Source organism: Oncorhynchus mykiss, chromosome 3 (assembly GCF_013265735.2).
Source record: "Oncorhynchus mykiss isolate Arlee chromosome 3, USDA_OmykA_1.1, whole genome shotgun sequence".
Classification (NCBI taxonomy): Eukaryota; Metazoa; Chordata; class Actinopteri; order Salmoniformes; family Salmonidae; genus Oncorhynchus; species Oncorhynchus mykiss.
In genome coordinates this window covers 54,519,961-54,541,136 of record NC_048567.1, presented here as the reverse complement: position 1 = coordinate 54,541,136, position 21,176 = coordinate 54,519,961, and the positions used below count along the sequence as shown (strand labels likewise).

The window sequence follows — 21,176 nt, the reverse complement described above, 5'->3', positions numbered from 1 at the left end:
CAGGGCTCCTTGCTTGAAAACCCCAATGGTTTTCCTTTGATAAATGGCACGTGCTTGACCCGAGAGCCACGATGTTGAACATGTGCTATGCATTGAACTTGCTTTGCATTTCCAGATAGATTTAAGATCCCTTGTCAAAAAATCATTGGGTGTTTCAAATTCTAAACCTAAAGTGAGGGAGAAAAAGTATTTGATCCCCTGCTGATTTTGTACGTTTGCCCACTGACAAAGAAATGATCCAGAAAAACACGTCAGAAATGTTATAAATTGATTTGCATTTTAATGTGGGAAATCAGTATTTGACCCCCTCTCAATCAGAAAGATTTCTGGCTCCCAGGTGTCTTTTATACAGGTAATGAGCTGAGATTAGGAGCACACTCTTAAAGGGAGTGCTCCTAAACTCAGTTTGTTACCTGTATTAAAGACACCTGTCCACAGAAGCAATCAATCAATCAGATTCCAAACTCTGCACCATGGACAAGACCAAAGAGCTCTCCAATGATGTCAGGAACAAGATTGTAGACCAACACAAGGCTGGAATGGGCTACAAGACCATCGCCAAGCAGCTAGGTGAGAAGGTGACAACAGTTGGTGCGATTATTTGCAAATGGAAGAAACACAAAAGACCTGTCAATCTCCCCCGGCCTGGGGCTCCATACAAGATCTCACCTCGTGGAGTTGCAATGATCATGAAAATTGTGAGGAATCAGCCCAGAACTACACGGGAGGATCTTGTCAATGATCTCAAGGCAGCTGGGACCATAGTCACCAAGAAAACAATTGGTAACACATTACGCCGTAAAGGACTGAAATCCTGCAGCGCCCGCAAGGTCCCCCTGCTCAAGAATGCACATATATATGCCCGTCTGAAATTATTCAATGAACATCTGAATGATTCAGAGGACACCTGGGGGAAAGTGTTGTGGTCAGATGAGACCAAAATGGAGCTCTTTGGCATCAACTCAACTCGCTGTGTTTGGAGGGGGAGGAATGCTGCCTATGATCCCAAGAACACCATTCCCACTGTCAAACATGGAGGTGGAAACATTATGCTTTGGGGCTGTTTTTCTGCTAAGGGGACAGGACAACTTCACCGCATCAAAGGGACGATGGATGTGGCCATGTACCGTCAAATCTTGGGTGAGAACCTCCTTCCCTCAGCCAGGGCATTGGAAATGGATCGTGGATGGGTATTCCAGCATGACAATGACCCAAAACACACAGCCAAGGCAACAAAGGAGTGGCTCAAGAAGAAGCACATTAAGGTCCTGGAGTGGCCAAGCCTGTCTCCAGACCTTAATCCCATAGAAGATCTGTGGAGGGAGCTGAAGGTTCGAGTTGCCAAACGTCAGCCTCGAAACCTTAATGACTTGGAGAAGATCTGCAAAGAGGAGTGGGACAAAATCCCTCCTGAGATGTGTGCAAACCTGGTGGCCAACTACAAGAAACGTCTGACTTCTGATTGCCAACAAGGGTTTTGCCACCAAGTAATGAGTAATGTTTTGCAGAGGGGTCAAATACTTATTTCCCTCATTAAAATGCAACTTAATTTATAACATTTTTGACATGCATTTTCCTGGATTTTTTTGTTGTTATTCTGTCTCTCACTGTTCAAATAAACCTACCATTAAAATTATAGACTGATCATTTTTTTGTCAGTGGGCAAACGTACAAAATCAGCAGGGGATCAAATACTTTTTTCCCTCCCTGTAGGCCTATTAAAGATGTGTCAAATCTTTTCATATGACTTATGACTAGCACATACCACTTTTTTTTTTTATGAGAGTGCCTTTTGCATCTTAATGGTAATATTCTAATATATTTCCAGACAGGAGACATGAAGTGACTTTGAAGTCAACCCTGAGGCCTTGATTGTGTCTCACTGGTGTTTCTCTTATCAGAAGCCACTGTGAGTCACAACCCAACCCATCTCTGCGTAACGCCTACGTCACATCTTCCGTCTCCTCTCTTCCCCTTTGACACACTGAGATACAGTACCGCTCGAATGGATTCAGTTTGTAGTGTCACAGCCACTCTATTTAGGCCCTGAGCTCAAAACTATTGATTACATTGATGGCGAGAGAGATGAGGTGACACTGAAAGGCGACAATGTTATTGTTGTGCGGTTGCTCGTCTCCTAGACGTCACAGTTGCAATACCTTATACCACACACACACACACAGGCACACGGAAAGACACACACACAGGCACACGGAAACACAGATACAAGCACACACACACGCACATTCTCCCTGGCTCGCTCATCGTCTTCTGTTTCTGCAATTCAGGTGTAATTAACAGCTCTGATATCCCCATGACGATGTCCTCAGGTGGTTCCCTGGCTAGCTAACGTCTTACTTAGCTACCGATGACACCCACAGCCAGCCAGGGTCATTTACTGCATGATGACTGTTTCACAAGCCGTTACCGTGGCATGTTTCAAATTCTTATGATATGAAGTTATTCTCATTAGCCTGACTCGTTTTTATGCTGTGATAACATCCAGAAGCCTAGCTAAGGTGTGTAAGAAGGATTGGACCTGACTTGAGGCAGTGATGTACAGTAACTATTAAAGAGAATAGGATGCACTGGAGGAATACTAACTGTCAGTTCTGAGGAATTGGAATCATTAGTCTTTAGGAGGAGGTGATTTAAAAGTCAGTCCCTAAAGTGATGGCCATGGTCTGTTTCCTTGCCTGTTCAGGCTCTTTCTACTGGACACCTGTGATTTTGCGTGTCAGTTAGCCAGCCTAGTAATTGAAGTAATCTGCTGCTGTACAAGGTCTGCTTTCCAAATGGCACCCTATTCCTTAAATAGTGCGCTACTTTTGACCAGCGCCTATACAGTGGGGCAAAAAAGTATTTTGTCAGCCACCAATTGTGCAAGTTCTCCCACTTAAAAAGATGAGAGGCCTGTAATTTTCATCATAGGTACACTTCAACTATGACAGACAAAATGAGAAAAAAAATCCAGAAAATCACATTTGAGGATTTTAAATTTATTTGCAAATTATGGTGGAAAATAAGTATTTGGTCAATAACAAAAGTTTCTCAATACTTTGTTATATACCCTTTGTTGGCAATGACAGAGGTCAAACGTTTTCTGTAAGTCTTCACAAGGTTTTCACACACTGTTGCTGGTATTTTGGCCCATTCCTCCATGCAGATCTCCTCTAGAGCAGTGATGTTTTGGGGCTGTTGCTGGGCAACACGGACTTTCAACTCCCTCCAAAGATTTTCTATGGGGTTGAGATCTGGAGACTGGCTAGGCCACTCCAGGACCTTGAAATGCTTCTTACGAAGCCATTCCTTCGTTGCCCGGGCGGTGTGTTTGGGATCATTGTCATGCTGAAAGACCCAGCCACGTTTCATCTTCAATGCCCTTGCTGATGGAAGGAGGTTTTCACTCAAAATCTCACGATACATGGCCCCATTCATTCTTTCCTTTACACGGATCAGTCGTCCTGGTCCCTTTGCAGAGAACTTGCACAATTCGTGGCTGACTAAATACTTTCTTGCCCCACTGTATGTCCTTTAGCTCTCAAAAAGTACTACAATATATAGGGAATAGGGTGCCATTTGGAACGTAGCCTACTTACTATTGGCAGTAGCGGGACCGCAACAGGAAGAAACTGTTGCCGTGTCTGAATACTCATTCTTGTGTTCTAAATAGTAGGCTTTTTGGGTATGAAGAAAATAGAGCTTTCTTTAGGCAATGAACAACTACTCTGATAGAAAACGGCCTATGTGGCATCGATATTAGTCAGAAACATTTATTCTACTGTCAAAAAATGTACTACAAAGTGTAAATGGGGATCATTTTTGTCACAAGGTCAGTCTTGTCCAAAACAGAGTTTTGTAAGTGAGTTTGTCATGACTTGAGGTTTGGGTTTTGATTTCGACAACGCCGCTCACTTGCCCACTAACACAAGATACACAGCTGTGGTCAATCCACTCTATCCATCCTACCGCAGAACACAGACTGCGAGAGCGACTTCCCAGCAGCGGTTCAGACATCCACTGCCTTTTAGAAAGTATTCAGACCCCTTTACTTCTTCCACATTTGGTTTTGTTACAGGTTGAATTTTAAATAGATTCAATTCAGGTCACTGGCAATACCCCATAATGTCAAAGTGGAATTGTGATTTTTACAAATTTTCACAAATTAATAGCTGGAATGTCTTGAATCAATAAGTATTCCACCCCTTTGTTATGGCAAGCCTAAATACATTCAGGAGTAAAAATGTGCCTAACCAGTCACAAAATAAGTTGCATAGACTCTTTGTGCAATAATAGTGTTTAACATGTGTTTTTTTATGACAACCTCATCTCTCTACCCCACACATACAATTATCTGTAAGGTCCCTTAGTTGAGCAGTAAATACAGAGAGACTCATCCATGCTTTTATTACAAGCAAAATTGACTACTGTAATGCTCTCCTGTCTGGTCTAAGAAAGCCATTGGGCAACTGCAAAACATACAGAATGCTGCAGTGCATGTACTGACCAAGACCAGACGGAGAGCACACATTACACAGGTTTTAAGGTCTCTGCACTGACTGCCTGTGAGTTTTAGAGTACATTTTAAGATTGTTCTATTGGTTTTTAAATCAATCCACAATTGTGCACCCCAATACATGTTAGATATGCTTTTACGTTCTGTACCCAGTAGGTCCTTCAGGTCCTCTGGCACTGGCCTTTTAACTATCCCAAAGCCCAGGACCATGATGCAGGCTTAAGTTATTATGCCCCCAGTCTCTGGATCAGCCTGCCAGAGAAACTGAGGAAACTGTGGGCATATTTAAGATATCTTAAAACACACCTTTAGCTTTGCTTTTCCTCAGAGTGCTTTTTAGTTGTTCAGTTTGTTAATCTTATGTTTGTTGTGTAGAAAATATTTCAGCTTTTATTTATTCACAATTGTTTTTATTAATTAATGTATTGCCATTAAATATCCCTTTGAGCATGGTGAAGTTATTAATTACACTTTGGTTGGTGAATCAATACACCAAGTCACAACAAATATGGACTATTTTCCCCCCATATCCCCCCCCATTACACTGCTGCTACTCTGTTGTTATCGTCTTTGCATAGTCACTTTTAATAACTCAACCTACATGTACATATTACTTCAACTAACCGATGCCTCTCGCACATTGACTCTGTACCGATACCCCCCTGTATATAGTCTCGCTATTGTTATTTTGCTGCTGCTCTTTAATTACTTGCTACTTTTTATTTCTTATTCTTATCCATATATATTTTTTAACTGCATTGTTGGTTAGGGGCTCGTAAGTAAGCATTTAACTGTAAGGTCTACACCTTTTGTATTTGGCGCATGTGACTAATAAAACTTGATTTGAACAAAGATGCAGGCGTCCTTCCTAACTTAGTTGACGGAGAGGAAGGAAACCGCTCAGAGATATTCAAGCATAGTGGTGGCTACCTCATGTTGTGTGTGATTGTAACCATTAAGGACTGGGGAGTCTTTCAGGATAAAAAAAAAACTTAATGGAGCTAAGCACAGGCAGAGGAAAACCCAGTTGTCTGCTTTCCACCAGACTGGGAGATGAATTTACCTTTCAACAGGACAATAATGTGACTCTACATAAAAAATTGGTGTGCAAATTACATTACATTGCGGTGCTATGTACTCTCAGCCAGCAAATGCTATTTGTGTGTCTGAGCCATCAGCTGCCAGTAGCCGGCCCATCGGAACAAGCTCTCTATTAGCTACCAGTAGCTGGTCCATAGGAACAAGCTGTCTATTAGCTGCCAGTAGCCGGCACATCGGAACAAGCTCTCTATTAGCTACCAGTAGCTGGTCCATAGGAACAAGCTCTCTATTAGCTACCAGTAGCTGGTCCATAGGAACAAGCTCTCTACTAGCTACCAGTAGCTGGTCCATAGGAACAAGCTCTCTATTAGCTACCAGTAGCTGGTCCATAGGAACAAGCTCTCTATTAGCTACCAGTAGCTGGTCCATAGGAACAAGCTGTCTATTAGCTGCCAGTAGCCGGCACATCGGAACAAGCTCTCTATTAACTACCAGTAGCTGGTCCATAGGAACAAGCTCTCTATTAGCTACCAGTAGCTGGTCCATAGGAACAAGCTCTCTATTAGCTACCAGTAGCTGGTCCATAGGAACAAGCTCTCTATTAGCTACCAGTAGCTGGCCCATAGGAACACGCTCTCTATTAGCTGCCAGTAGCTGGCCCATAGGAACAAACTGTCTATTAGCTGTCAGTAAGAGGATTCAGGAGGGTTCTGGATAAATGAGCTAGACACTCCCTCAGCACCTAAGGTGTTGGCAGCTATAATAGATTTTGGTACATCTCATTCTCGCTCGCTCTCGCTCTGTCTTTCTCACAGGGTACACAGACCAAGATGAGAAGGAACTATCCCAGTCCTTTATGTTCCAAAGCTCCTACTCTAGTAAATCACGCAAGTCTATTTAAATGCTGGGAAAGCCTTTTGTTAGCCAGCATAGAGTTTCAACCTTGCCTGTGCATATGTTGTTGCGAGTCTCTGACAATGTTGTGTTTATTAGATTCAGTCCCCTCAAAATATTACAGAACAAAATGTCACATTGAGACTGGGTGAGTGTGATCAGCCTACGAGATTAGCTAGATGAAAATAACAGGGACGCAATGCTTGCTCCTTTCAAATCTTAAATTTTTCAACTTCAGCCCCCCTCAAGATATTTTTTGGCTCAAAATATCCCAGCACAAAATGTCACAGCGAGACTGGATGAGTGTAATCACCCTCTGAGATTAGCCAAATGAAAATACAAGAAACGCAATGCAAGCTGCTTTCCAATCATATATCTTCAATGTGACAAATAGTTCAGATGATGTCACACAACACGCCAAAGACAGTGCAGTCGGAAAGTATTCAGACCCCTTGACTTTTTTCCACATTTCTTTACGTTACAGCCTTCTAAAATTTATTAAATAACTGTTTTTTCCTCATCAATCTACAGACAATACCCCATAATGACAAAGCGAAAACAGGTTTTTAGAAATGTTATATTTACATAAGTATTCAGACCCTTTTGCTTTTGAGCTCAGGTGCATCATCTTTGAGATGTTTCTACAACCTAATTGGATTCCACCTGTCTATTTAAGGTCCCACGGTTGACAGTGCATGTCAGAGCAAAAACCAAGTCATGAGGTCGAAGGAATTGTCCGTAGAGCTCCGAGACGACAAGATTGTGTCGAGGCACAGATCTGGGGAAGGGTACCAAAACATTTCTGCAGCATTGAAGGTCCCCAAGAACACAGTGGCCTCCTTAATTCTTAAATGGAAGAAGTTTGGAACCACCAAGACTCTTCCAAGAGCTGGCTGCCCAGCCAAACTGAGCAATCATAGAGAAAAAGAGCTTTAGTCTGGGAGGTGATCAAGATACCCAATGGTCACTCTGATAGGGCTCCAGAGTTCCTCTGTGGAGATGGTTGTCCTTCTGGAAGGTTCTCCCATCTCTGCATCACTCCACCAATCAGGCCTTTATGGTAGAGTGGCCAGACAGAAGCCTCTCCTCAGCACATGACAGCCCGCTTGGAGTTTGCCAAAGGGAACCTAAAGGACAAGATTCTCTGGTCGGATTAAACCCATATTGAACTCTATGGCCTGAATGCCAAGTGTCACGTCTGGAAGAAAACGGGCACCATCCCTACTGTGAAGCATGGTGATGGCAGCATCATGCTGTGGGGATGTTTTGTCACCGGCAGGGACTGGGAAACGAGTCAGTATCAAGGGAAAGATGAACCGAGCAAAGTACAGAGAGATCCTCTGAGATCTTCGGGACAAGACTCAATGTCCTTGAGTGGCCCAGGTAGAGCCCTGACTTGTACCCGATCTAACATCTCTGGAGAGATCTGAAAATGGCTGTGCAGCGACGCTCCCCATCCAACCTGACAGAGCTTGAGGGGATCTGCAGAGAAGAATGGGAGAAACTCCCCAAGCTCATAGCTTAATGAGGGAAAAATACGATTTCATCCATTTTAGAATAAGGATGTAATGTAATAAAATGTGGAAAAAGTCAAGAGGTCTGAATACTTTGAGTGCACTGCATCCCCTGCTCCATTAAATCTTTAATTCCACGTTTCCTAAAGGCTTTTCATCCAATTGACCCATCGGTCTGTGCACCGATGGGTCAATTGAGCTTGGAATGAGCGAAACAAAAGAGACTATCATTCAACCCTTATGCGGTGACCCATGGCCAATCAATTGATTCAATCAGTGGAGAGAATAACTCCAGCCTCTGAAAGTCTTCTCTCAAACACAAGGCTATCAACAGTTATCAGTTTTTGTATCCTTGAGCGATGAGGAAGTCTGGATTTCCTCTCCTGTCCTCTTCCCTCCGTTTCTCTGTCCTGTCTTCCATCTGTGACAAACAGTACAGGCCAAAACATGAGTCATTTTGGCACTATGCCATTTTCATTATTTTTCCATTAAATGTCTCATCAGAGGTATGTGAAATTTGAAATGCACGTTTGAGGTGGGGAGGCGTTTCCCTCCAATTTATGCCTTGGACACAAATCGGTATCGGATGAGTCAAAATTATTTGGGTATGAGTTTTAAAAGTGAGATTTACACAGGATAGTTACTTTAAGGCAGAGCTCAAAGATTTATTAAACCTGTTCCCAGACTATTGGCTGTGCTCTGCAGACCACAGTTCCTAACCTTGCACGATTACAGACAGACAAATAGCCCGTGGCTCTATCTGCAGGTGTAATTAATTCCATGGTTCCTGTCCTTCGATGGCCCCATGATCTGGTGGCCACTTAGCCTCCTGCTTAATCGGTGTATTGACTAGGGGTGTGAACATTTAAACTGAATTGGGATCTTTAACTTTCAGAGGAAAATCTCTTACCGAAAATAACTTTATTTGTGTATTTTATTTTTTACACAATTAAAATCAGTTTGGTAAACACAAATATACAACTAGCAGGTCCAGATCATCATAAAGGGAAAAACATTTTTTTAACCATTTTTATTTTATTTGACCTTTTATTTAACTAGGCAAGTCAGTTAAGAACAAATTCTTATATTTTCAATGACGGCCTAGGAACAGTGGGTTAACTGCCTTGTTCAGGGGCAGAACGACAGCTTTTCACCTTGTTAGCTCGGGGATTCGATCTTACAACCTTTCAATTACTTGTCCAACGCTCTAACCACTAGGCTACCTGCCGCCCTAACGCAACAACGCTGTATATAAATGGATATAAAGCGCTCTACATGTTACATATCTTTAACAATAATAATTGCAGAGAGTGAGACAGGGAAGTGACGGCAGCGATGTCCTGTATGGCAATACTTAGAGAACTGAAATGAAAAGGTGGTGAAATGCAAACTTTGCGAGGTGGAATTGAGCTACAGTGGTAGCTTAACCATCTGAAAGGGAGGCACCATGGGACCCAAGCCATTGCTGGCAGCAGCGCAGGCCCCCCCAACAACAGACGTTAGACAAGCTTTTCACACAAACAAGTGCGATAAGGGATGGCGAGAGAAAATCACAGCGCTGATTACTGAAATTATTGCAGTTGATTTGCAGCCATTGTCAATGGTAGAGCATGTCGGCTTCACTGGGCGCTGATGGCATATCTAGAACCAGACTACAAGATGCTACGTGATGTCCCGGGTGGAGAAATTGTACTATGATTGGTCTGCAAGTACAAAGTGCGAGCTCTCAAACACTGCAATGAGCCATCACATTGATGAGAAGTGGGGCATGAAGTCCCATGTACTGACCATTGAGAACATGGAGGAGAGGCAGCAGAGAACCCAAAAGCATCATTAATCACCATCATTGCTAAGTGGATGGGGGGCAGCAGCTGTTTGGTAGCCAGGACTGCAGTAGATTGAACTGCATCACGCCCTAGCTGTCATACTCAGGACCATATCTGCATTGTGAATTCACATGTCATTTTGTGATTTATCGTTTTAACCCCCTAACATCAATGTTCACGCCCCCGCGGAAATCTAATCGCCATAATAAATCAATCACTATGATGTGTTTTTTGGCATTGGATGTAACGTGCTTCCGCGTCGGCAGTGAAAGGTGACCGAGCTAGAATGGTGTTTGTCAAAATCGTCTGTAGCATCTGAATGGTTTGCCCTACAAAATATTACGATCCCTCTATTGACCCCTCTATGGGCGAGACTCTCACAAACACAATGTTTTTTGCAGTTTTTGCTCTACGACCCCCACAAATGTCTTGGGACTCGGTACAGATGATCTACCAACTTTTATCTATAGCATCCGAACAGTTTGGTCAACACACTAATATGACCCCTTTGTGGAAAGGTGAGAGACTCTCACAAACACGTACATGTCGGTTGTTTTGCTCTAGAACGGCCCCAGGCCTCGGTCAAAAGAGTGTGCAAAGCTGTCATCAAGACCAAGGGTGGCTACTTTGAAGAATCTAAAATATATTTGGATTTGTTTAACACTTTTTATGGTTACTACATGACTCCAAATGTGTTATTTCATAGTTTTGATGTCTTCACCATTATTCTACAATGTAGAAAATTGTACAAATAAAGAAAAACCCTTGAATGAGTAGGTGTGTCCAAACTGTTTTTATCTTCAAGGGGTCTTAAAATTCCAAATCAAATAGTAAAATTATCTTTGGTATGACCTTCTTAAAACAATTCCATATAGCTTAGTATAACCCCACATCCCCCTGCTTAGACAAGGCTTACGAGTCTTATGAGTTAAACAGGAAAAAAATGGCAGTTTAAATGTTAAGACAAATTGTACATTTGTCACATCCCTAGTTATTGACAGGCCAATATCCTATGTCCCTTGTCGATGAGCACAGAGTGTATGAGAGAACTGCACCTGACTGTTTTAACCACTGTGGGGGAGAGAGGGGGTGCTGGATGACACACACACACTCACTAACACTGTCTTGTTGGGTAGATTAATCCAAGCAAGTGCTGTTTTGGAACATCCAGGTTACCAGATTTTGTATAATAAAGACCTCAGACTGTTCATCCATACAGTACATCGTAACCCTTGCTTCGGGTGCACTGTTTGGGAGTTTATACCTCTGTTGAGCACCCTGCTATCTCCCTCTGTCCAGCACTTTTTTTCTGCTACTCTCTGCACCACTCTCCCAGCCTCTCCTACTGTCCCCCACCAATCAATATAGTATGGATCACTGGCCCTCTCTCTGAACCTGTTGTCTACTGTGAGATTTGACTTTGTTCTGTGACCCGGAACTCAAACGTCTAATAACAGACTAGGGTAAAATGTTTTCCTCTGATTAATCCAGCCTACACACTGTAAAGAGAGTAGGATGTGTGTGTGTGTGTGAGAGAGGGTCTTGATTGTGTTTGGTGAGAGTTTTAACCCTTGACCACTGCCTTGTACTCCCCCTCATGTGTGCTAAAGAATGATGAGAAATTGATTTCACTAGAGCGACACACCTTTTATCAGGTAGTTGCGGTAGACAGAAGTGTATATTGTTACTTTGCAGTCCTACCAGGTTGCTTTAAATGAAGATCAAACTAATTCTAAAAAAGATCAGGTAAAAAAAAATGGAAGCTTTTTTTGTATTGTAGAAGTTGGCCTGGGGCATTCTCTATGATAAGTGTGTTGTGTTGTGGAGAGGGTGACACTGTCCCTCTTTGCTGTCACCTCTCCTGTGCAGCACAGCTCCAACCCACGCAGCTACTGTCACCTTTCCCCTCCTCGACCAGGCAGCTCACACACACACACACACACACACACACACACACACACACACACACACACACACACACACAGTGCCTTCCGAAAGTATTCATACCCCTTGACTTATTCCACATTATGTTACAGCCTGAATTCAAAATGGATTAAATGTTTCTCACCCATCTATACACAATACCCCACAATGACAAAGTAAAAACATGTTTTTAGAAATGTTTGTAAATATATTGAAAAGGAAATAGGTCTGCATCTCATTTACATAACTAATTACACCCCTGAGTAATTTCTTGGCAGAAGCACCTTAGGCGGCTTTTAGTATGTTTTTATCAGCTTTACGCATCTGTATTTTGGGATTTTTTTTCTCATTCTTCCTTGCAGATTTTCTCTGTTAAATTAGATCGTGAGCTCCGGGGAACAGCAATCTTCAAGCCATTCTAGCGTTGCTTTGGCTGTATGTTTGGGGTCATTATCCTCTTGGAACGTAAATCTTGGGCCCAGTCTATTGTCATTTGCACTCTAAAGCAGCTTCTCCTCAAGGATTTGCCTGCATTTGGCTCCATTCATTGCCAACTCTTTCCTGACCAGTCTCAGAGTCCCTGCCTCTGGAAAGCATCCCCATAGCATGATGCTGCCACCACCATGCTTCACGGTAGGGATGGTGTTTGACATGTGATGAGCTGTGTCTGTTTTTTTTTTCTCTAGATATATAGCGCTTTGCATTCAGGCCAAAGAGTTACATTTCTCTCTCATCAGACCACATAATCTTTTGCCTTATAGTCAAAGTCTTTCACGTGCCTTTTTGCAAACTCCTGGTGTACTGTCGTGCCTTTTTTCTCAGGAGTGGCTTCCGTCTGGCACTCTCCAATGAAGCCCAGGGGCCGGATTCACAAAACATTACTTATGAAAAAACATAAGAAGTTCATAAGAGTTCGTAAATGCAATTCCTCAAAATGTTCTTAGGAATTCATAGTTTTTTTTAGGAACTTCGTCAATATCTTCTTATGTGGCATTGACGTTAGTGATGTGCTTGAAACCAATAAATAACCCTATGTGACAGGAATGATTTGGATTTGGTTATTTGGTTATTTTTCACACATTATAGCCGTCAGACTAGCTATGTCAAAATCCAAAATGGATAACCAAGAAAATATTTTTGAAGTGATGGTGGAGGAAATAGCAGCCAGGAAAAGGTTGCTGTTGGGGAGACTTGATAACTGCGGGGTCACTGCAGAGACCAAAAAGAAAGGATGGGTGTAGTGGCCGAGTCTGTCTCTGCCGTCAGGGGTATGACAAGGGACAGTGACGCCGTAAAGAAGTGGTCCGACATCAAGTCGGCTGCTAAGAAGAAGGGAGCTGACAGACCATTCATGTGGACCAGCTGGACGAGAAGGTGACGTCCATCATGACAATGGTGGTAGAGGGACTGTGCGACTGGTAAGTTAGTTAGCTGCGTTAGCTAGCTGACGTGTAAAGACATTATAGCCAAAATAGCTAACGACTTCAACGTTAGCCAAGTTTTCTTTGCAAATTGACGAGATAGCACTAGCTATTTAACACTTCTAGAATATTGTAATATGTTGTTAATTACTAGCTATCGAGATAATTTGTGTTCTTGCTGTATTTAAATATCCGGTAACCAACTGTGTCTGTGGCACAAGAAAACGTTCATGGTTACAAAAGTATCCATTTGTCTCATGACAAGGGTTTAGTTGTCCTAAAGTTAAGTACATTTCCAAGAAGAAATCCTAAAGCATTATTTTTAAGAATCCCATTTCTTAACTTTTTTCTTAGGAAGAAACTTAGGATAAACCTTAAGAACATTTCCAATAACTTTATTGAGAAATAGCAACTTTGCTCAACTAAGAAGAAATGTCTTCTTAACAAGGTTTTGTGAATCCGGCCCCAGATTGGTAAAGAGCTGTGGAGATTGTTGACCTTCTGGCAGTTTCTCCCATCTCAGCCAAGAAACTCTGTAGTTCTGTCAGAGTGGTCATTGGGTTCTTGATCACTTCACTGTGCAAGGTCCTTCTTGCCTGGTTGCTCAGTTTGGCCTTACAGCCAGGTCTAGGCAGGTCTGCGTAGTTCCATATTTGTTTTTACATTTCCCAATGATGGAGACCACTGTGCTCTTGGGAAACCTTCAACACTATAAATAGTTTTATACCCTTCCCTCAGAGATCTATGGACAGTTCCTTGGACATCATGGTGTAGTTTCTGCTCTGACATGCACTGTCAGCTGTGGGAGCTTGTATTGTGTTTTCTCATGTCCAAACAATTGAATTGGCCACCAGTGGACTCAAATCAAGTTGTAGTGACATCTCAATGATGATAAAAGGAAATTGGAGGCACCTGTGCTCAATTTGGAGTATCATAGCACAGGGGTGTGAATACTTAAGTACAGTGCATTCGACCCTTGACCTTTTTACACATTGTGTTACGTTACAGCCTTATTCTAAAATGAATTCAATTATTTTTTCCCCCTCGATCTACACAAAATACCCAATCATGACAAAGCAAAAACATTTAAAAAAAAAATGTATTTAACAAGCTGATATCACGTTTACATAAGTATGCAGAACCTTTACTCAGTACTTTGTTGAATCGCTTTTGGATGGGGAGCATCGCTGAACAGCAATTTTCAAGTCCGGGCTCTAGCTGGGCCAATCAAGGACATTGAGTCTTGTCCCGAAGCCACTGCGTTGTCTTGGTTGTGTGCTTAGGGTCGTTGGTGAACCTTGGCCCCAGTCTGAGGTCCTGAGTGCTCTGGAGCAGGGTTTCATCAAGGATCTCTCTGTACTTTGCTCTGTTAATCTTTCCCTCGATTGTGACTAGTCTCCCAGTCCCTGCCGCTGAAAAACATCCCCACAGCATGATGCTGCCACCACCATGCTTCACCGTAGGGATGGTGCCAGGTTTCCTCCAGACATGATGCTTGGAATTCAGGCCAAAGAATTCAATCTTGGTTTCATCTGACCAGAGAATCATGTTTCTCATGGTCAGAGTCCTTTAGGTGCCTTTTGGCAAATTCCAAGTGGACTGTCATGTGCGTTTTACTGAGGAGCGGCTTCTGTTTCGCCACTCTACCATAAAGGCCTGATTGGTGGAGTGCTGCAGAGATGGTTGTCATTCTAGAAGGTTCTCCCATCTCCACATAGGAACTTTGGAGCTCTGTCAGAGTGACCATTGGGTTCTTGGTCACCTCCCTTCTCCCCCAATTGCTCATTTTGGCCGGGCTGCCAGCTCTAGGAAGAGTCTTGGTGGTTCCAAAATTCCTCCATTTAAGAATGATGGATACCACTGTGTTCTTGGACTTTCAATACTTTTTTTTGGTACCCTTCCCCAGAGCTGTGCCACGACACAATCCTGTCTCGGAGCTCCACGGACAATTCCTTCGACCTCGTGGCTTAGTTTTTGCTCTGACATGCACTGTCAACCGTGGGACCTTGTGTGTGCCTTTCCAAATCATGTCCAATAAATTGGATTTAGCACAGGTGGACTCCGATCAAGTTGTAGAAACTCTCAAGGATGATCAATAGAAACAGGATACACCTGAGCTCAATTTCAAGTCTCATAGCAAAGGGTCTGAATGGTTACAGGGGGGAGAACAAGTATTTGATACACTGACAATTGTGCATGTTTTCTTACTTTAAAAAGTATGTAGAGGTCTGTCATTTTTATCATAGGTACACTTCAACTGTGAGAGACGGAATCTAAAACAAAAATCCAGAAAATCACATTCCAGAAAATTATGTCATGGCTTTAGAAGCTTCTGATAGGCTAATTGACATCATTTGAGTCAATTGGAGGTGTACCTGTGGATGTATTTGAAGGCCTAGCTTTCAATTGTAGACCTCCAGAAGACCTCCACAAATCTGGTTCATCCTTGAGAGCAATTTCCAAACGCCTGAAGGTACAACGTTCATCAGTACAAATAATAGTTCACAAGTATAAACACCATGGGACCACGCAGCGATCATACTGCTCAGGAAGAGGACTCCGTCTGTCTCCTAGAGATTAACGTACTTTGGTGCGAAAAGTGCAAATCAATCCCAGAACAACAGCAAAGGACCTTGTGAAGATACTGGAGGAAACCGGTACAAACGTGTCTATATCAACATAACCTGAAAGGCCGCCGCTCAGCAAGGAAGAAGCCACTGCTAAAAAAGCCAGATTACGGTTTGCAACTGCACATGGGTACAAAGATAGTACTTTTTGGAGAAATGTCCTCTGGTCTGATTAAACAAAATTAGAACTGTTTGGCCATAATGACCATCTTTATGCTTAGAAGAAAAAGGGGGAGGCTTGCAAGCCGAAGAACACCATCCCAACCGTGAAGCAGCATCATGTTGTGGGGATGATTTGCTGCAGGAGAGACTGGTGTACTTCACAAAATAGATGACATCGTGAGGTAGGAAAATTGTGGATATATTGAAGCAACATCTCAAGACATCAGTCAGGAAGTTAATGATTGGTTGCAAATGGGTCTTCCAAATGGACAATGACCCCAAGCATACTTCCAAAGTTGTGGCAAAATGGCTTAAGGACAACAAAGTCAAGGTATTCGAGTGGCCATCACAAAGCCATAGAAAATGTGTGGGCAGAACTGAAAAGGCGTGTGCGAGCAAGGAGGCCTACAAACCTGACTCAGTTACACCAGCTCTGTCAGGAGGAATGGGCCAAAATTCACCCAACTTATTGTGGGAAGCTCGTGGAAGGCTACCCAAAATGTTTGACCCAAGTTAAACAATTTAAAGGCAATGCTACCAAATATTAATTGAGTGTATGTAAACTTCTGACCCACTGGGAATGTGATGAAAGAAATAAAGCTGAAATAAATCATTCTCCCTACTATTATTCTATTATTTCTTAAAATAAAGTGGTGATCCTAACTGACCTAAGACAGGGAATTTTTACTTGGATTAAATGTCAGGAATTGTGAAAACTGAGTTTAAATGTACTTGTATGTACGTGTATGTAAACTTCCGACTTCAACTGTACATTTGTAAAAATGTCAAAAACAACTTTTTTGCTTTGTCATTATGGGTTATCGTGTGTAGATTGAGGAACATTTTTTATTTAATCAATTTTAGGATAAGGCTGTAACGTTACAAAATGAGGAAAAAGTCAAGGGGTCTGAATACTTTCCAAATGCACTGTAAATTAGATTTCTGTATTTTATTTTCAATATGTTTTTCAGAAATCTCTAAATACATGTGGTCACCTTCTCATTATGGGGTATTGTGTGTAGATGGGTGAGAACATTCTATTTAATCCATTTTCAATTCAAGTTGTAACAGATCAAAATGTTTAAGTCAAGGGGTATGATTACTTTCTGACGGCATTGTACACAGTGGGGAAAAAAAGTATCAAATTGTCACACTTGAGGAAAAGTAAATATACCTTAAAAGATTATGACTCAAGTGAAGGTCACCCAGTAAATTACTATTTGAGTAAAAGTCTAAAAGTATTTGGTTTTAAATGTACTTAAGTATCAAAAGTAAAAGTATAAATAATTTTAAATGTCTAATATTAAGCAAACCAGACAACACGATTTTCTTGTTTTTTTTTATTTACGGATAGCCAGGGGCACAGTTCAACACTAAGACATAATTTACAAACAGAGTTTGTGTTTAGTGAGTCTGCCAAATCAGAGGCAGTAGGGATGACCAGGGATGTTCTCTTGATTATTGTGTGAATTAGACCATTTTCCTGTTCTTAAACAAGTACTTTTGGGTGCCAGGGAAAATGTAAGGAGTAAAAAGTACATTATTTTCTTTAGGAATGTAGTGGAGTAAAAGTTGTCAAAAATATAAATGGTTAATTATAGATACCCTCAAAAAACGACTTAAGTAGTATTTAAAAGTAGTTTAACTTAAGTACTTTACACCACTGACTGTCCACACGAACATAGTCACTCAGACGCACATCTGTGCAAATAGATAGGCATACACACACATTTAGCTTTGTTTATCTCACACACAAACACAGCATACTTGACTCATTTTGGAGTGACAGCCTGCCTGGCAAAAATAGTTTTTCCTAATTTGTCTATCCATCCTATTCACCACTCACATGCCCAACACTTCTGCCAATATAAAGTGCTCTCATTTCTCTTTCATAACCTCAGTTCTTCCTCCTCCACAATTTCTCCCACGGTCTCACTATTCACTGAAAATAGACTCCTTTGGCTTATGCAAGTGGTTATGTTATCCTTATCACTTTGTTAGTGCGGGTTAGTTTCCCTGTAGGATTTCACCTTAGAAATAACAGGAACAGAGGAAGAGCAATGACTGGTGACTGTCTTCCTATTTGTTAATGTGTGTTGTTGGTTCTCTTATTCATCATTCTAAACGGATACGGTAGGCTATCTGATGGACGGTGCATTGGTAACAAGTCATAGGCCACTACTTCTGTGTATTGTTATTTATCATGATCTACATCAAGCTGTGGGTCCTGCATTAGAATCAAGTCAGATATTTGTAAGGCATTTAAACATCAGGCTAATTATGCACAGTAGTTGTTTCAAGGTCAAGAGCTGGATCTTGTTGAAAAAAATATCCCAGATGGGGGATCAACCGTATGGAGGTATAAGATCATTAAAATAGAGGGCAGGTCCTGTAGAGAAAGGTATTCCCTATATTTCATTTAAATGCAAATTCACCAACTGTCAAACATGGCCTCTGCCAGCACTGCAGTTTGCATCACAGCCCAGGAAAATATTTGTTTTTATTCCAAGTACGTTTTATTTCTTCACTTGCAATCAATTGTCTTCTGCTTTTGGATGGCACCATCCTTTGTTTTATAATGAAATGGCAAAGTGATAAGAGCAAATTGGGCCCATCGCCTTTGAAAAGCAGATGTATGCCTCGCAGAAAACAATGTGTAGTTACTACCATTAGAAATTCCACGTTAGGATTGGTATCCACTAACAGTAGTGTTTCCTTGTTCTAATGAGCCTTTCATTCTCATCCTCCCCTTCAATGCATTGACTGTCTTTGGTTTAACCCCATCAATATCATGCCAAATGTATTGAACACACAGCATGCATTTTGTATTCGTGTATCATGATCTGTACAAATAAGCACCAATCCACAAATGAAAAAATCCGGTAAAAATCACGCCAGCTAATTAAACTATTTGGGCCAGCTAATACAACTGTACACCGCAATATCTCTCCTATGAGCAAATCTTTATGGCAGTCATTTTACTTAATTTACTTAATTTTAATTTTAATTAATTTTACTTAAGACCCTTGGAAATGACCTGCATATCTGCAGGTATACCTTTTTTTGGAATGCAATATATCAATTTACAAATACAAATCAAAAGGTGTTTGTTTGTGGATAGTGATTTACATTTGTGCATTGGTAATAATTTGTACAGATCATGATACACACATACAAAATGCATGCTGTGTGTTCACAATACATTTGGCTTGATATTGATCCCATACATCACTCCCTGTGGGGTCTACTTGATTTAACTGAGTGTTCTTGATTTAACCTTATGACTCCCTATGGAGTACACTATATTTGACCCTTTCATTCCCTGAGGAGTGTCCTCATTTTAACCCTGTTACTCAAACAAATACGTTTGGAACTGGACAGGGCTTTGGATCATTACTTTCCTCACAAATCTCAGCTCATAGCCAACTGACAACTAAATAGAAAACAAAAACATGTTGTTTTCCCCCCCCCATCAGTTTGTTTATTCTCCAGAATGTGTCAATACGTATTAAACCTCCATGTGGCACAAGTCTATGGCATTATCAGTTGGCAGGGGAATAGAGTTGAATGTCCACAGTGACGTCCTCTAAGTGATGCTAGCATACATTAATACATTAAGAGCTATTTTGTAAGGGTCATTGTTTACACGTCGCCTGTCGACATCTCATTATGTTTAATGATTCATGAATTAACACACCCTTTGCAAAGACGGAGACGCTCAATTAAAAGAGCCAGTGTCCTCTTTTTTTTTTTATGTCCTCAAAATATATATGTTAATGAATACCTATCATACCGTTCTTCAGTGTTTTAATCATCAATGATATTTGCCTAATACGTTCCCAGAGGCAAACCACTTGCATAATTAGAAAATGTTCCATCTTCATTAGATACAATAGAACTAATCAGATGATATCCAATTAGGGCATTCAACGATTTTGTTTGTGTTAATTTGTTGGCTCAAAAATGTTCACCGATTGGCCTGGTTATTACTGACAAGTTTTAGTTTGACTTTTAATGGGACATACAACTATGATGATCTATGGATGTCTGCTGATGTTTTGTCTGTTGCTTCTGTGTCTTTCAGGATGTAGTCTGGGGATTGAACTCCTTGTTTACCGTAAGTACCTTTTTTTTAAAAATCAAAACCATTTGACATCTACAGTACCTTCGGGAAGTATTCAGACCCCTTGACTTTTCCCCAATTTTGTTACGTTACAGCCTTATTCTAAGTAAAAAAATATATAAAAAAAATACACACAATACCCCATAATGACAATACGGAATTTATTGGGGGACATTTTTGCACATTTATTAAAATAAAAAAACAAATACCTTATTTACATAAGTATTCAGACCCTTTGCTATGGGACTTGAAATTGAGCTCATGAGACTCGAAATTGAGCTCAAGTTCCTCCTGTTTCCATTGATCATCCTTGAGGTGTTTCTACAACTTGGAGTCCACCTGTAGTATATTCAATATATTGGACATGACTTGGAAAGGCACACACCTGTCTATAATATATTGTCCCACAGTTATCAGAGCAAAAACCAAGCAATGAGGTCAAAGGAATTGTCCGCAGAGCTCTGAAACAGGATTGTGTCGAGGCACAGATCTGGGAAAGGGTACCAAAATATTTCTGCAGCATTGAAGGTCCCCAAGAACACAGTGGCCTCCATAATTCTTAAATGGAAGAAGTATGGAACCACCAAAACTCTTCCTAGAGCTGGCCGCCCAGCCAAACTGAGCAATCGGAGGAGAAGGGCCTTGGTCAGGGAGGTCACTCTGACAGAGCTCTAGAGTTCCTTTGTGAAGATGGGAGAACCTTCCAGAATGATAACCATCTCTGCAGCACTTTATGCTATGGTGGACAGACGGAAGCCACTCTTCAGTACATGACAGCCTGCTTGGAGTTTGCCAAAAGGCACCTATTTATTTAACGTTTCTTTAACTAGACAAGTCATTTAAGAACAAATTATTATTTACAATGATGGCCTAGGAAGAGTGGGTTAATAACTGCCTTTTTCAGGGGCAGAAATACATATTTTTACCTTTTCAGCGCGGGATTCGATCTAGCTATCTTTCGGTTACTGGCCCAACGCTCTAACCACTAGGCTATTTGCTGCCCCAAGATTCTCTGGTCTGATGAAACCAAGATTGAACTCTTTATTCTGAATGCCAAGCGTCACGTCTGGTTGAAATCCCTACGGTGAAGCATGGTGGTGGCAGCATCATACTGCGGGGATGTTTTTCA

General features: G+C 41.5%; 1 protein-coding gene across 1 annotated transcript in view; it reads left to right on the top strand.

Annotated features, from left to right (window-relative positions):
• The window catches only part of LOC110520213 (NEDD8-conjugating enzyme UBE2F), a 90,017-nt gene that overhangs the window by 52,944 nt on the left and 15,897 nt on the right, over nucleotides 1-21,176 (top strand). The window contains exon 8 of the mRNA XM_036974604.1: nucleotides 20,009-20,041. Coding sequence (XP_036830499.1) covers nucleotides 20,009-20,041 — 33 coding nt within the window. The remainder of the gene's footprint in view (nucleotides 1-20,008; nucleotides 20,042-21,176) is intronic.